Source organism: Taudactylus pleione, unplaced genomic scaffold, assembly GCF_031769625.1.
Source record: "Taudactylus pleione unplaced genomic scaffold, aTauple2 ptg000326l, whole genome shotgun sequence".
NCBI classification, from domain to species: domain Eukaryota; kingdom Metazoa; phylum Chordata; class Amphibia; order Anura; family Myobatrachidae; genus Taudactylus; species Taudactylus pleione.
The window spans coordinates 1,152,183-1,169,995 of NW_028284727.1; the positions used below are offsets into that span (position 1 = coordinate 1,152,183).

The window sequence follows — 17,813 nt, forward strand, 5'->3', positions numbered from 1 at the left end:
CATTCTATTTACATTTGCTGTTCAGTTGAATGCTATCGCTTACTAGCTGCAGTAGCCCTTCACTGGATTAGTGATGAAGGAGGCAGCTTTTGTGTGTGGAGTCGCCCCCTCTTCCCAATACACACAACTGCAACTTTTCAGTAGGGTTATCAGGACAACGCAATGACTACATATAAATTACCTTATTTTGTAATATACTGCTAACATTACTTTAGTTTTTATTGTGCAGAGCATACAGATATATCCTCTTGCATCTTTGCCGCTTGTGCGGCAAAGATGACAAAGTACCCTCATTATATAAATAAGATAAACACCAATGTACTTGCTCGCAGGCCAACTCACTGCTTCACTGCTGGAATAATCACAAGGGAAATGACAAAGATTGTTAAGTAAGGCTGACTATGTAGAGCAGTAACTGAACTATGTACAGCTTGGTCTTGATGTCGCGGCAGAACAATTCTACTCTACATATTTATAGAGTACATGGACGAGGTGTCAACATTTGAGGGATGTCTAGAAGTGGTAGGTACGCCATGTAATAAATTGCTTCAATGAAAATGAATTACATGTCTTGGGAAATTTTTTTCCATTTGTTTTGGAAAGAAGTTAGTGAAAGAAAATGTGCTCAGGAAAAGCACATTATTTTGTAAACACAAAGATATTAGCACCACAAAGCAAAATGTTAAATGTAATAGATAACAGAACACTGATATCTTAGGTATATACTGTAGCTAAACCATTTCCGTTCTGTAGGATATTCTAAGCGGTAAAGCCAGCCGGTGAAAATCTGATCCATCTACCTGAGCAGATTCGAAGGTAATTGTTTTTGTCTCCGTTTGAACTATTGGGACTTCTTTTGTGGCAATTTCAGTTCTTTGCGTGGCATCAGAAATGGTGACCATCTCTGTTTTCACCACTGGAGGCTAGAAAGAAAGTAGCAGATCGTTCAAAATTTAAAAAATATGATATAAATATGTAATAAATATAAAATATCACATAGATCGCCAAAGAGAGAGTGTGTATAATTAGTAGTTATTAGGAACATATATTTGAACTGACAAGACGGATACAGTCATGTTAACACACACAGAGAACAAGACATTTTGAGAGAAAATAAATTTGCATTTGAAATACGAAATGGAAAATTATGGTGTAATTATATATGAAGAAAGAGATGGTAATGTAGAATGGTTGTATGTGGGAACTGAAATAGTAGCTCTCTATGTAAAGCAGATAACTGGCTTGCAATTTCATGGCAGCAAACATCCAAATCTTGTGTAGAAAAGAAAGCAACATCCACTCAGAGATTGGTAGGGTTTGTACCGCAATATTCATTCTGTGTAACCAATTTACCTCAGAACAACAAATAATTTGAGCAGAAGCATCAACATCGATGTGAGATAAATCTCCATTCATTTTGTTCTGTTCCTCTTCAAGAACTTCATGTACTTCCTGAAAAATGTTCTCTCCACTTTCGTGAGTAGTAACTGTGATTTCCTGGGATATTATTTCGGTCTCTTCTTGGATCTGTGTAACTGTTACAGTTACAGTATGGTCCTCACTTAGAATAATCTGAGACTCAGCCACTGGCTCGGTTTCCATTAAATCTTGTGCAGTTTCTTCAGGTTCTTCATGTAGGACATGTTCAGATGATCTGCCTTCAGCTTTGTATTCTGCCTCTTCATTATCACTTTCACTACTACTATCATATGAAGATAATGAATGTGTGTCACTTTTATCCAAATCCTTGACTTCTGCAATCTGCTCATTGATATCTTTGTGGTTATCAACATCCCCATTTATTGTAGTTTTGGTGTCTTCTGTGACTGTGGTGTTTCTGGTGTTAGAATCTGACTGTTTTTTCTCATCCACTATGTTCTGTATCTCATCTGAGCTCTACATGAAAAATGGATGAGGAAAATAAACGTATATAAATAAAAAAAACAAGAACAACAAAAAAAACAAACAAACTGAAATTAACTTAAGTCTTCTGCATTTCAAGAAGAACAAAAAGTGATGTCAACTGAAAAGTGAAAAATGTGATGGTGATTAAGATGAACATATTGGTACTTATGGTACAATTTGAGCACCTCAAGAGCATCACTCAGTCCAGTGCGCATCCCTCTTGTTCTGGGTAAAAGTTTCTGCAGGACACAAAGTAACCAGAGGACACAATCAATATATGTACACAAAGACTGACTTAAAACAGATCGATCGACTTGATCACAAATCACTGTTGTGAAATAGCATCATATAAGAAGACCCACTTCCCCCACCAGCCAAAAAAAAATCACAACATACAACACATAGAACATTAAGAGTCGCAGGGTGCTTACTTAGATATAGACAATAGTTACACAAATAAATGTACACAACACAAACACAATTTAATTATCTGCCAATAAAGCAGACTATTACAAGTCTGTAATAGCAGAGACCACATGAACTTCAAATATGCCCACACTTGTTGTTGACCAACTTGTCAGGATGCAGTAATCCATGGTAAAGCCAAGCAAACAGATCAGACCTGAACAAGTATTGCTGAACAGGTATTGGTCAGTCAATGACAGCACACACACTTGCAAATTGCGGTCATCGGCCAACCAGAATGCTAAGCAGCCCCAATCAAATGTATGCCTGTGTGGGCAGCATAAAACAACCCCTGATAGCAAATAACAACCTTATGGATGCTATTCCGGATTAAAAGACAGGGGTAAAGTTGGTTTAGCTTGTCTGGACTAAATCAAAAGAATATTTTACTTAATTTAGAAGGAATTATTTAAGTGTACATGTAAACATGTATGTGTGTGTATATATATATATATATATATATATATATATACACAAACATGCATACATATATATATATATATATATACACATACATACACACAGACAGATATATATATAAATATATATAAGAGAGAGATATGGTGGAACTTACCCTTGTTAACGCTCTTTCTTCGAAGTCCATAGGGTCCACAGGGGAGACAATGGGGTATGGGGTGTAGGTGGGACTTTGAGAACCGGACACCAACAGCAAAGCTTTTTAATACCAGGATGCTCCGGCCCTTCATCCTATACCCCTCCCACAGCCTGAGGGCAACTCAGTTTTGTTAACAAGCCCAAGCAGGATAGGAGAGAAGGAAGACTGGTACACGGTCACTCTCACACAGAGAAGGAAACAAGTGACCAAGAGAACCCATAAAAGCCAGGTGCATCCAGGCGGGTGCCCTGTGGACCCTATGGACTTTGAATAAATTTAACAAGGGTAAGTTTTACCATAACTCTCCTTTTCTTCTTTAGGGTCCATAGGGCTCTAGTGGGGAGACAATGGGGATGTTCCAAAGCAATTGTTCTATGGTGGGAATGCTCCTTAGCTTAGAGAACCCGGCGCCCGAAGGAAGCATCCTGAGAGGCAAATGTATCAAAGGCATAGAACCTAAGAAAGTTGTGGACAGAAGACCACATGGCCACCTTGCATAGCTGTTCAGCAGAGGCACCACACCGGGTGCCCACGAAGGACCCACAGAGCGAGTAGAATGAGCAGATACAGTAGCCAGCACAGGAAGGCCCGTCTGAGTAAAAGCCTGTGAGATAGTCATGTGAAGCCAACTGGCTTGTTAGCTGGCCATCCCTTCTTATGGAATCCGTATAAGATGAAGAGATTATCCGATTTCCTGATGGCACAAGAAGGGTCCATGTAGATCTTCAGAGCACGGGGACCACATCAAAAGAAGCCTCACCAGCCGAGAGGTCTGGTGATTGAAAGGCTGGGATCACAATTTCCTCATTAAGGTGGAAATGAGAAACCACCTTTGGAAGGAAGCAGGAGGCGCGTTCTAAGAACAGCCCGTCCTGATGAAAGATTAAAAAGGAAGAGCGACATGAAAGTGCCCCTAAATCTGAAACCCTACGGGCAGATGCTATAGCTAGAACAAACAGTCTTCGCAGTGAGCCATTTGACATCCACTGATTCCAGGGGTTCGAATGGAGGTTCCTGAAGTGCATGGAGAACCACTGACAAATCCCAAGGAGCCAAGGAGGGGCAAAGGGAGGTTTTATACGTAGAACACCTTGTTAGGAAGGTGTGAACATCGGGTAGAGGATCAATTCTGCTCTGGAACCAGATAGAGTGGAGACGTGCACTTTCAGAGATCCAATCCAGCCTGAAGAAAGGCAAGTATTCTAGAAACCTTAAAAACTTGAGGTTCAGTTTCTAGGAGCACACCACTGGAAATATGTATGCCATATTCAGTGATTCAGTCCGATTTGCGTACTCTGAGCTTGGTCTGGACCAAAGAGCCAGAAAATCCCTTAACAGGGATGTCTCACAAGCCAAGCCGTAAGACAGGCGGGAGAGGTCCGGATGTAGATTTGGGACCCTGAGACAACAGGTCTGGTTGAAGAGGACCATCTATGGAGAGACTTTGAAGATCGGAGTACCAATGGCGTCTGGGCCAAGCCAGAGCTACCAACAGGACTGTGCCCCCTTCCTGTTTGAACTTCCGTAGTACCAGAGGAAGAAGCGATATTGGAGGGAAGTACGCCAAATGGAAGGTCCACCTTGCAGATAATGCATCCACAAAGATTGCGTTGGGATCCCTTGTCCTGGCTCCATACACTGGAAGTTTGTGGTTCTGTCTTGAGGGCCTGATTCGGCTGCGTTGGCACACACCCGCTAGCTGCGAAAATATGCTAATGAATGCAATCGCACAGCAACTGCAGCATTATACCAAGACGTCCATCACTGTATAAAGTCTGTCCTCTTCCCATGACATGCATCCGCAAGTCAGCGAAAACATCGGTAACAGTGGAACCACTCGCACAGTTGTGGTTGACATGACCGTACCCCACAAACTGTTAAACTTCCTTTCGCCATCTAGACCTCTGCCAGCAAATACAACCGCAGATGGTTAATTTTGCACGCCCCTGTAACGGCGTTCAAACGCACAGGCACGCCTGAGTTCATTCGACCACCCCCCCTCTCCACCCCCAAACGGTCACTTTGTGTCACTCACTCTGTTGTCTTTGCATGCTCACTGCGATTGGCCGGCTGCGTGCAGAGCCTGAAATTGGTAATGTTGCTGTAGTATAGCAAACCAAGAAGGTGCTATAGGTATATGTAGGTAAGCGTCCTAAAGTCCCCAGGCTCCATAGCCAGGGTAATAGAGCGGAGGGTTTCCATATGAAACCTGGGCACCCTGATAAACTTGTTCAGAAACTTGAGGTTGAGGATATGCCGATCTGGGCTTCTGAACCAAGAAAAGGATAGAATAATAGCTCTTCTCTCGTGAGGAGGGGACCGGAATTATTACTCCAGAGAGCAGTAAGGACTGAATGGCCTTTTGGAGCAGCAGGACCTTGCTTGGATCCGAAGGCGGCCCTGTGCAAAAGAACTGCTGGGGGGGTCGTCTCAGGAAGGAAATGGCATAACAGTCTGAGACCACTTCTGTTACCCAGGCGTCTGACACCAGAACTGAAGAAGCCTGCCTCCAACCCTGGGAGCCCCCAGGGAGAGGCCCGCCCTGTCAGGCTGAAGGCTTGTCCTCAGATTTGGTAGGTGGACATCCGAGGCTTTGCATTATATGCAGAGGGCAGGAACGCTGTCTTGGAAGCTGCCAAGGTAGTCACAATTTTGTCTAATTCTGGGCCAAACCGGATATCCCCAAAATAAGGCAGAGACTCTAATGCCTATTTAGAGTCTGAATCTGCCTTCCATGAGCGGAGCCAAATAATACGGCGGGTTACTACAGAAGTGGCAGATGCCTTGGAAGCTAGGAGAGCCGTATCCATAGCTGCTTCACCCAAATAGGAGGCTGCATCTCTAAATGTGAGGTATGTAGGACAGCTGTTGCCTTGAAGCATCAGAGGGAAATGTCTCTTCTAGGGCCTCTGCCCAACTCTCAATGGCTTTTGCCACCCAGGCCATAGCCCTAGCAGGACGAGTAACAGCTCCTATAAGAGAGTATATAGATTTAGACAAGCATCCATCCTTCTATCCGTAGTCTCCTTCAAGGAGGTTGCAGTATGGATAGGTAAATTAGCATTCTTGACCAGACGTTTCACGTGGGAATCCACTGCGGGCAGAACTTCCAATTTAGTGCAATCAGTAGCGGAAGAGGGTAAAAGTAACAAACATTTAGGAAGCTGAAATCTTTTACTGGGCATATTCCATGCCTCACTCATATGATCAGATAGCTGATCAGAGTGAGGAAACTCTGGTAAAACTACCCTTTGTCACTTAAATACTGTCTCTTTTGCCTTAGGAGCAGGTTCTGTCTCTTCTATTTGAAAAATAGATTTTACAGCTCTCACAAGTGCAGGTATATTCAATGTAGAGGTTTCCTCATCTCCCGAGGGAAAGTCAGAGTGAGATCGCGTCTTCTGCCTCCCCAGATGATGATTCAGAATCGGATAGCTGGGTGGACTGGGAAGATAACACTGCATGCTTAGTAGGTTTACTAGGTAAGGGTCTCTCCTTTTGCAGCATTTGTTGAAAGGCTGTAGAGGTATCTGCCAGACTCTGCACTGAGGTAGAAAGTACATCAACCCATGGGGGAGGCAAAGGAATTGCAGGGAGTATCTACAAGACACCAGAGTGGGAGCAGCAAGTTGCTTGTTATTCTTGCCTCTGCCAGACATAGCTGCAAGAATAATGTAACACTCATTCTGACGCAGTGCAGTGAGCAACTCAGATGTATGTGCAAAATGGCACAGTGTACTGCACAACGGCATTGCGATAGCCCTCACAAATATAGGCAGATGTGAGGTACAATGAACCCCCTATACTTTAGTATGCCATGGTTATAGTAGAATATAGGGAATACAGGGAAAATGAGGCAACAGGTCCGGACCCTGAGGCAACAGGTCCGGACCCTGAGGCAACAGGTCCGGACCCTGAGGCAACAGGTCCGGACCCTGAGGCAACAGGTCCGGACCCTGAGGCAACAGGTCCGGACCCTGAGGCAACAGGTCCGGACCCTGAGGCAACAGGTCCGGACCCTGAGGCAACAGGTCCGGACCCTGAGGCAACAGGTCCGGACGTTGAGTGTTGACGGAGAGATTCCGAAGCTCTGAGTACCAGTGACGTCTGGGCCATGCTGGAGCCACCAGCAGGATCATACCCCCTTCTTGACTGAACTTTCGAAGCATTCAAGGAAGAAGGGAGAACGGAGAAAACAGTACGCAAACTGGAAGGTCCACCATACCGACAGAGCGTCTACCAGGAGAGCCTCTGCGTCTCTTGTTCTGGACCCATACACTAACAGCCTGCGGTTGTGTCTGGAGGCCATGAGGTCTATTACTGGAAGGCCCCATTTGTCCACTAGGAGCTGAAATACCTCCTGGTGAAGGGACCATTCCCCTGGATGCACATCGTTCCGGCTGAGGAAGTCCGCTTCCCAATTGAAGACTCATGGGATGAACACTGCCGACATGGCTGCGAGATTGCCTTCTGCCCAAGTCAGAATGCGGGATACCTCCTGGAGGGGCCACCTGACTTTCGAGTTCCTCCTTAACGGTCGTGGTGGCGTTGTCTGACTAAATTTGCCCGGGCTTTCCGTGAAGAATGGGTCTTGCTTGTTGAAGGGCTCTGAACACCGCCCGAAGTTCCAATATATTGATCGGGAGGGCAGACTCCACTGACTTCCAACGTCCCTGAAAGACGTGTGGACCCGTTACAGCGCCCCAGCCCCGGACACAGGCATCCGTCGTGAGAAGGACCCAGTCCGGGTTCCAACAGGCGTCCCTTGTTGAGATGCCACCCAACAGATGGCCATAGCCGGTCTGGAGGCCCCTTCAGCGAGGGAGTAAACAGACTTAAGACACACCTCCACCTTACGGACCTTCACCTTACGGTCCGTACCATCAGAGAGAGATGACATGGACGGAATAGGTAAGGGCACTTCACCAAGCGTGCCACATGAGAATCCACCTGAAGAGGAGCCTCTCATTTGATGAAGTAGTGTAAATGGTTATGCAGAAGCCTCACGCTTTTCAGGTTGAAACCGTTTCCCAGAAACTTCCATGCTTCCTCTAAATGATCCACTAATTGGCCAGATAGGGGAAAAAATAGCAGCTGTATCTTTAACTTCCTTAAAAGTAAGCATATGAAGGTGTAGCCGCAGGAAGGCCGTCGTCTGTATTGAGCATGCCATATGGACGGAAGTTCACCCTCATCTGACGTAATGTCATCATCATCTTTGATATGGGGTGACAATAACAGTCTCTTAGCAGGCCGAAACGGAGGTTCCTGTAACCTATCCGCTAGGTTCTGCACCATAATGGTGAGTGTACCCAGACAGGTTCCGCTTGGGAAAGGGTCTGTTGAGGGGAACACTATGCCACCATCTGTCCCAGAACCCCTATATGGGGGATGGGACTACTGCCTGCTTACGTAAAATCCCAATTGAGTGAACGCGGGGGGGGGGGGCAGATAACCGACCCACTAAGGCGTTCAAAAGCCTGTACAAAACAAGCCCAGGGATGTCAACATAGCATAGCAAGATACAGAAGAAGGCATAGCATACATAACTCCTTAAGTACATCCCCTTCTCCAATACCTACCTTACATCTGGAGCAGGTAGGTATGAGCACTAGTCTGCAGTGAATCACTCCCAGACATTATGAAAAACAATGTGACCCACCACACAGTAAGCACTTCTGTCTGAGGTAAATTCCCACCCTGACAGTACCGGTACCGTGAGGGCTGAAGGGAGAAAGAAATATGGATTGTAAAATGGCTGGCAGAATTAAATCAGACACACAGCACTAGCATAAGTCACACAGTATGCAGAATAACTACCTGCACAATTGCACTACAATCAACCACAAGACCTAAAGTCTAGTGGGAATAGTGCTACATACACTGACCTTCTGTGAGGAGAGGTATGTAGGGGGGACCCAGGCACCGTACCACATTGAGACCAGCGTTTGTATGCACACGCAAAAAAAGATGGCCGCCAGAGCTCAGAGGAGGTGGGCCCGGGTGAAGAACGCTGGAACAGCCCGCTTAATCAGTGAGGAAATGGCGCTGTGTGCAGCTGGGGAGGCGCCGCCTGTGCTGTACAGGAAAGTGAGCTCCCCTGGCATGCATTTAACCCCCTGGATGCTGGTGCGCAACTCCACGTCGTGCCAGCCCCATATCCTGGTGGTCCAGTGGTAGCACAGGCTCTTGCCTGGCTCCACTTGCTGCCGTCCCCAAGGAGCCCCCAGCCCTGGAGACAAAAATAAACTGCATCAGCGGGCGCCCACCGCAGACGCCCGCTACTTACCTGAATGTCCTCCATGAAATCCGGCCACAGTCAAGGACCCCCAGTGGATCCCACTAGCTGGAACCCCCAGGAGCCCGCAGAGTTCCCCGGATCAGTATGGTCGGCGACCAGCGGGGTGTCGGAGTAGCGGCACGGACGTCTTCAGGGAGAGCGCCTTCTCCCCTATGCCGACATTAACCACTGGGTCCCCTGGCATCAAATCGTGCCATGCACCTGTGTTTGCTATTGCCCATGTGGTCTAGTGGAGTCCCGGACGAACCGGTGTCCCTATCAGCACCTCTGGTCTGTCTCCCAAGACCAGAAGCAAGACTGCGCATTAGACACGGGTCCCCGCAAGCAAGGATCCGCCTTACCTGTCCTCTTGAGTCCCGGCTGCAGTCTGGGGAGCCTTGCTAGCTATATCCCCCTTAAGCCCCGCCAGGAGTACCTGAGGGCTGGTGTCACGGCACCGTGGAGGAGTGATGGAGCAGCAGTGCAGACGTCCAAAGGACTGTCTCGTGCTGCTGCTTAGCAGTAAAATAAAATCAGAAAAATAAGCTTGGGCTGCTTAATAGCAGCCCCACTGTTAAAACTGAGAACCAGCTCCTGCCAGACACCAACGAGACTGAGTTGCCCTCAGGCTGTGGGCGGGGTATAGGGGGAAGAACCAGAGCATCCTGGGATTGAAAAGCTTTACTGTTGGTGTCCAGTCCTCCAAGTCCCACCTACACCCCATTGTCTCCCCTGTGGGGCCCTATGGACCCTGAAGGAATATATATATATATATACACATATACATACACACACATATATATATATATATATATATATATATATATATATATACACACACACACACACACACACGTATTTACACATACATACACACACAGTCCAATAGGTTGGCACTCCAAATACTTGTAAAGCAAAGTCCCCGATGCCCTCAGTTGGGACTCCCCTGCACGGACAGTCCACAATATGTATCCAGACACACTCGGGTCAATAAAACACACATCAATACAGGTAAGTATCCAACATTTAGGAGTGTGGCTTTATTGCTCCATCATCAGGGTATAAATTGTAGGCACATTACATCAACCCAGAAGAAATTGATGTAATGTGCTTGTAATTTACATGTTTTGTTCACTTGTCTAGTAGCGGTGGTCCTGGCGACAGGAGCATGGTGATGACGCCATCATTGGGCGCCACCTTATCCGGACGCCGCGGTTTCACATGGTGATGGTGGTGGTATAAGTACACTGTTTATGTAATATTATACCCTGATGATGGAGCAATAAAGTCACGCCCCGAAAAGTTGGATATTAACCTGTATTTAGGTGTGTTTTATTGACCTCAGTGCTGCTGTCATAATATATATATATATATATATATATATATATACACACACACACACACAAACAGTGTGCATTAGTCTAGTTCCCACTTTGTAAGAAACTGCAGCCTGTCATCCAGGTGGCCAACTACAGTACTGTGCATACCGAAGTTCTTTATGATGCTCTGCTTGCTAGCAGCTGTATTTTAAAACATTTTGATACAAGGTTCTATTTTTCCATTAATGCAGTGGTTCTGAAACTTTCTTGAATCACGGTGCCATAGAGTATCAGAATTTTTTCATAACAACCCCAGGCCAAAAGTTTCTTAATAAGAGATTTAGCAAACAAGTAAATTGTGCTTACATGTCATTGTTCAGTTCAGGTTCAGTTATGTGGTTGTGGAGGTAGACGGGATTGCACTTGGGTTTGTCCACCATCAGCACTGTTTTTGCCTAACACATTGACTATAAATAATTTCATTTGGTCCTAGACCATCAACCATGGCACACCTGCAAGTGTCCTGATGCACCCAGTTTGGAAATCACTGCATTAAGGTAATTTATGCTTGCCATTTACTACTTCTAGCTGTATATATATTATAGATAAAAGTATATTGTCAATATACATTCCACCAGCACCTTAAGTGTTCAGTGGTGGGCAACGTGCCACTAGAGGTGTGAGAAGAGGGGTAATGTATAACTAGAGAGGTGAGAAGAGGTGCAACGTGCCACTACAGAGGTAAGAATAGGTGCAAGTGTATTACATGGAAGGGCTTTGATTTGGTCCCTATGTGACCTGACCACATGGAATGGGCACATCCACTGCAGTTTTAATAATGTTGAGAGGTATGGTATAACTCCAAAGAGGTTCCTCTGTTCTCATATTACATTCTACATATTTTAAATGTTTAAGTTTTATTATGGCCCTTCTGAAAGTGTACCATCTTACAATGCTACATGCAGTCTATAAAATGTTCTACACCTCTGATCTAAATTGACAAAATCAGCTCTACAGGTGCTCCCTGAGAACATGCTTGTAGTCACAACCTGCAAACCTTAAATTGAAAGAAAAATCAAAGCAATATCTTATCCCACTATGTCATTATATTCATATTTTTTGCACCTGTAGGGAGTAGAACAATAGACAGAGAGAGTCAACAGTGGAGAGGATGAGGTTGTGTTGCTAAAGGGGGGTGGGAGTAATGTGTTGCTACAGGTGGATCAACTCTCACTGCTTGGGAGTGCAAGTACAGTAAATGATTGGTTAGGAAAAGCATTCCCACAAAGGCCAGTGTGGGGGAATGCGTTCCCACAGAGGCAACTTCGGGGAGGTAAAGTATTCCCAGACAGGCCAGTGTGGGGAGGGAAAGAGTTACATCCAACAAGGGCCAAAGGGCCTGGCTGCCCTTGCAAGGACCTTAAGGCCAAAATGGCAGAGATGTAGAAACCCCCCCCTGAGAGTGAGTGACTGTAGATAGATAGATGCAGTAACTCCCCAGAAAGTGAGAGACTGTAGATAGATAGATGCAGTAACTCCCCAGAAAGTGAGAGACTGTAGATAGATAGATGTAGAAAACCCCCAGAGAGTGAAAGACTGTAGACAGATGTAGAAACCCCCCAGAGAGTGAAAGACTGTAGTCAGATAGATATATGTAGAAATGAGAGAGAGACTGTAGTTAGATAAATAGATATACGTAGGAGAGAGAGAGAGAGAGAGAGAGAGAGAGAGAGAGAGAGAGAGAGAGAGAGAGAGAGAGAGAGAGACTGTGGATAGGCCACGTACAAAGCAAAAACTTAAGCTTGGCATCCACGATACAATGGTCTGTCAGATATCGGTCAAATCTAGCTGGTTGGCATGAAAACCTGGTAATGTATAGGAGCAAATGACAGACGATCATACGGTCTTAAACACTGAAAAAAGGACAAACAAAATTGTTCAAATTGGTTATATTTGTGTGTTTTAACCAATTAGTTCTAAACAACCATTTTTGGCTATTTTCCAGTGTTTGTGAGCAAATGGACGACTGTCATTTGCTCCCCTACATTACCAGGTTTTCATTCCAACCAGCCAGATTGGACAGATATCTGACAGAAAATTGTATAGTGGATGCTCAGCTATACTCACTTCCTCTGTAGGATGCCAGCTATTGATCCTCCTGAGTGGGATCTCTGGAATCCCAGAGTCAGGTCTCTCCCCCACGCTCTGTGCTTCTGCCTCTGAGCTGCATGCCATCAGTCAGCTCAGCTTTCAGTTTGTGGTCAGCACTGCAGGGCCGACTTCTAGCAGATGGGACAGCACAAATGGAGATTGGAGCATCTGGCAGTACTGCTCTCAGCAGTGACACTGACAGCAGCTCTCTAGTCTGCACCCCGGCCAGTTCATAAGTCATTCTCTAGTCGGAGCTATAGATATAGTGTCTGCTGGTCAGTACTGATCAAGAGGGTTTCTGAGTATCCAGACACTCCCCTGATTAGTACTGGCCAGAAGACACTATCTGCTCTAAATGCACTAGTGTAGAGAATATTTCTAAGGTCAATATTAAGTACTTCAACCCACTGGCTTATGATTCTATCACTAAAATAACCTCCTTTTAATAACACACTTAAAAAGTCCATTGATTTTGTTGAAAAATTCACTCCTTAAAAAAAAACAAAAAAACTTTGTTTCAGGGCCCCTGAAGCTTAAGCTTCATTAGCTTCACAGTAGATCCGCCACTGCAGAGGCAACCGCAGAGGAGGAATAGCACTCCCACAGAAGTGACTGCAGAGGAGGGACAGCGCTCCCACAGAGGCAACTATGGAATAGATACAAAATTACCACAGAGGTGGTTGTGGAGGAGGTACAGAGTTCCTGCAGAGGCAACCGCGGAGGATGGAAAGCGTTTCCATAGAGGCGACTGCGGAAAAGATACAAAATTCCCACAGATGCGACTGTGGAGGAGGGACAGCGTTCCCACAGAAGCAACTGCACAGGAAGGAAAATGTTCCCACAGAGGCGTCTGCAGAGGAGCGAAAGTATTACCTACAGAGGTTACTGCGGAAGAGGGAAAGCATTACCAGAGGTGACTGCGGAAGAGGGAAAGCATTCCCACAGAGGCAATTGCAGGAGGGAAAGGGTAAGAGAACCCACAGAGGCAAGTGCGAAGGGGAAATGTGTTACTAGAGAAATGGGTAATGGAAATTTGCTTAGAAAGGAGGGGGGCCATGGTTTGTGTCGTATTTGACATGACATGGTCCCCTCTGGAAGTGCACCATTACTTTGCAGCAGTGCACCCACTTTTTGGCCCTATTATTGATAGACATGACCTAACTGCAAATATGTTATTGTCCTAGTAAATTCTATGTATTTCACATGCTTAAATTTTAATACAGCTATTTCTAATGGGTACTATATCTCAATGCTGTCCTGTGTCCAAAAACGGTTGTACACCCCTGCTGTAAGTGTCATCAAGTGCTACATGTCATAGAGGTCTATTTAAACAGCAGGGATTGGAATGGCATACGTAATTAAAACAGCAATGAAAGCAAAGAAAGGAAGTGCACCTCAGGCAGTGTTGGGGAATGAGAAGCACAAAGCATGTCAGTGGGCACACTATTATTCAAAATATTGGCTTCTGTTGTCCGTAGATTAGATGGAGAGTAGGTAGAAAAGCTTTCTTTACTAAACAGAATAGATGTTATCTCTTCTTCTAGGCTCTAGACAAGTTAGAAAGTGGAGAACAAAGTTAACAGAAAATAATTATCAATGTAACTATGTAATAACCTATGAAAAAAGATGTTATACAAGTGAAAACATTAATTAAAAAATGTGCAATTACCAAGTCAATAAAGTGATGAGTCAGAACTACAGTAGTTGTTTTTAAATATAGGAAATGAAAAATCAATGTTTCTACTTTTAAATAAACAAAGCACTTCGTGAAAACCTAGGCTGGAAGACTGGTTGTCGCATGGCTAATGCTGCAATATTTAGCACTGACGACGACCATGGACATTACTGCTGGAATACTGTAATGATGTACTAAAATTATCACTACATAAATTACTATTCTGTTTAAAAGTTTTTTTTGTTTTTTTTTAAATATGAAATTTTATTGTGTGATAAGATTAATATGGCAACACTGTACATCATCTTTATGTTACACTTTGGGCTAAACTATCCAAAAAGCCTGCCCAAAATAAACTATTTTAAAAGGAAAGTAGTATGCAAAGTGGCACCATAGTGGAGTGGAAGGAATGGAGGGGACAGGATGGGGAAGGAGAAGTTGCGTGAGTGACAGATCGCAAGTATAGTAAAAATGGCTAATGAATGATGGACTAAAATAAGTAATTATAAATAATTTTCTTGGAAAAACAATAGGGCAATAATTGCTCCTCTATGAAATGTGTTGATTATGGACCCTTACTTAAGATGTATACTTTATCCAATTTTTATTTATTTTTTTAGATTAAAACAAAACATGTTTAGCCTACATGTTGTTTATCTATCTATCTATCTATCTATCTGAGAGACAATTACTATTCTTATAATTATTTCTGTGATTTTTTGTGTTTGAAATCTTCTGATACTGAAATGTCACATCATTGATAGTTATTTTATTGGTCTGCTAAAGAGTATTTACACTTCAGGAAATTTTCACTCTCAACATGGAAATTATGAACATGTACCCTCATCTGTAAATAGGAGTTTTTTACTCCAGGACAAAAGTATTTTTACATTGTATGTGAATGAATAAATACACTGAAGTGCCAGAAGTCATGGGATAGCAGTATGTAAGGTAATGGTAGGTGGCGTCTCTGTACTGTGATGTCTTGGAAATGCCCAGACATGCATCAGTTGTAATCTAACATCTCGTAAGTCAGTTTGAACACCAGCTAGGCTGCTCATGGCAAGACGACGTGAATTACCAGAGTTCGAACAGGGAATAATAGTGGGTGCTCAACGGTTGGGACATTCTATTTTCGAAGTTGTGCGGACATTCAACATTCTTCAATCTATGGTGTCTTATGTCCAGAGTCATTTGTCAAAGCAGATGCCAAGTGAAGTAGCACATAATAAGTGGCAGAAGCATGTTAAACAATTAGGGGTTACAAGAGTTTCACTTTCTTCAAAGACTTATACAAAGAAGACATATGCAAGTTATTCTCTTTCATATTTGCATTGATGGTGAAAAATAATGGAATCAGATACACTTCTCATAATCGTAGTCTTTCACCTAAATTTTTACCTTCTAACCAACCTGTACTGGAACTACTGCCACATCTTCCAAGGGAGAAAAAAATGACATTACCTTTAGTCTGCCATAAAGTAATGCGATAATTTACACAATTCAAACTATAGAAATGAAAATATTGTCTTTTATTTAAAAAATCAACTAGATGCAAAACAGGAGAACAAATGTAATGACAAAGTAAATGACAATACTAAACATAGAAATTTACACCTCACAATGTCTAGTCTTTATTGTTTTTCACTTCATATAAAGCACAATGGGGGTCATTCACACCCGGTCACAAGCGCGGAGCGCTCGCAACCGGGTCGATGGTCCCCCACTGGGCATGCGACCGTCGGAGCAGATCCGACGTGCGCATGCACGAGACCCGGCTAGCGACGGGCGCGCCGTCGCTAGGGGTCTCGCACCAAAGAGGACGAGCTGTCGATGGTGAGTGACAGCTCGCCCCGTTTGGGAGGTGGGCAGGGGGCGTGGCCGGCCAAACGGAGGCGTTCCCGAAGGAACGCTTGCCGTTTGGGGGCGGCCCCACTGACATAAGCAGTGATGTCAGTGGGGAGCTTCCTGCTCGATCAGAGCAGGAAGCTCCCTAGGGCTTTCGAGTGCCGAGACCCAACCTTAGGGTCTCGTCGCAAGCCCCGATGGTCTTGTCCATCGCGACCATCACCCTAGTCGGTCGCTAGAGCTGTGCGTGGTAACCCACAATTTAGCGATCGACCAAGAGGCGGCACTACAAGATGCAAGTGGCCGCCTTCATTCAGAGCGACCGCTTGCATCTAATGACCGCCTCAGAATGAGGTCCAATATCCTATTTGGTTAACCTGGCAAAAAATATATTTACTAAATCAACTGAATAATTGTTTTCAATCATGAATATACAAACAATAATAACATTTCCAAAATGACATTCAAACTTTGAAACTACAAATAACATCAGTCCCAGTATCCACACTCACGATTTCCCACTTATGAACTTTTTCTTCGGCTCTATACCCTCAGAGTGAGATAAAAACCTCACAATATTTTATGTTTAAGTCAAAACTTTAAAAACACTATTAAAAAAAAAAAAGTTCCAATAAATGTTATTATGTTAATAAAATTAATCAGGTTAACATTCAGTCTGGAAAACCTCACTAAACATGTAAACGAGCGAACATAATTATAGTTGCATACAAATGTCCTTATGTGGCAGGAACAAGTCTCTGCAAAGAGCAGTGCTTCCAAAAGAAAGCAGTGTGTTCCTATTTTGACATTAGAATACATTTTTATATAGCAACTGGTTACAAATAGCTTCTGACAGGCCCCAACCAGATCACAGGAAGATATCTTTGAACTACAGATGTGTACTAATACACATGTTCCTTTTCCGCCATGTGGTGCAAGAAGCCTGGTGTTATTCTTGCGCTATGTATTTTTAATCATTCTGTGTGTCTAGGATAGGGGATTGTAGGTACCTGAAGGCAATATAGCGATTGCGGGTGAGGTTAGGACTAAGCGGAATGGGATGGAGGTTAAGACTGAGTGAAGTTGGAGTGGTGGTAATGGTGGTGGGACGGGATGAGCAGCAGACAGAAATGGGGTGCGTCAGAGGTAGACTGATGGGACCCGGCCTATGACGGTATCGTAAAGGCAAGGTTCGCTTGTACCTGTCCTGCCCTGTGTACCTTTTCCTCAACCATGACCATTTTTCCTGCTACTTTTTACTTCATTTTGCTACTTTTTCCTCGGTTTTGCATCCTAATTCACAAATAGTGTACTATGTACTTAGGACTAGTGTTATGGCTTGTATAAGTAGCAAAGTCTTATATGCACTGTTAAAACAATAAGACACAACAAAACTACAATGCTAGCATACACTGACCACAGAGTCTTGCAGTACATCTGTGTGCAACTAAATTGCAAATCTGGGTACAAAAGTTTCCAATATGAGCGGTCACGGCTATTCCTCCAACCACTTTCCGTTATGCTTAATGCAGAGCGTCTAAAACGCAAGGTGTA

At 44.2% G+C, this 17,813-nt stretch overlaps 1 protein-coding gene across 13 annotated transcripts in view; it reads right to left on the reverse strand.

Moving 5' to 3' along the window:
• The window catches only part of EPB41L2 (erythrocyte membrane protein band 4.1 like 2), a 258,307-nt gene that overhangs the window by 33,784 nt on the left and 206,710 nt on the right, over positions 1-17,813 (reverse strand). For 7 of the 13 annotated variants that reach the window (XM_088443088.1, XM_088443086.1, XM_088443087.1 and 4 more), the window contains 4 exons: positions 14,131-14,283; positions 2,091-2,144; positions 1,354-1,896; positions 801-923 (listed from right to left, as the gene is read on the reverse strand). In XM_088443088.1, coding sequence (XP_088299214.1) covers positions 801-923; positions 1,354-1,896; positions 2,091-2,144; positions 14,131-14,283 — 873 coding nt within the window. The remainder of the gene's footprint in view (positions 1-800; positions 924-1,353; positions 1,897-2,090; positions 2,145-14,130; positions 14,284-17,813) is intronic. The other 6 variants (XM_088443090.1, XM_088443083.1, XM_088443082.1 and 3 more) reach the window with 5 other exon arrangements.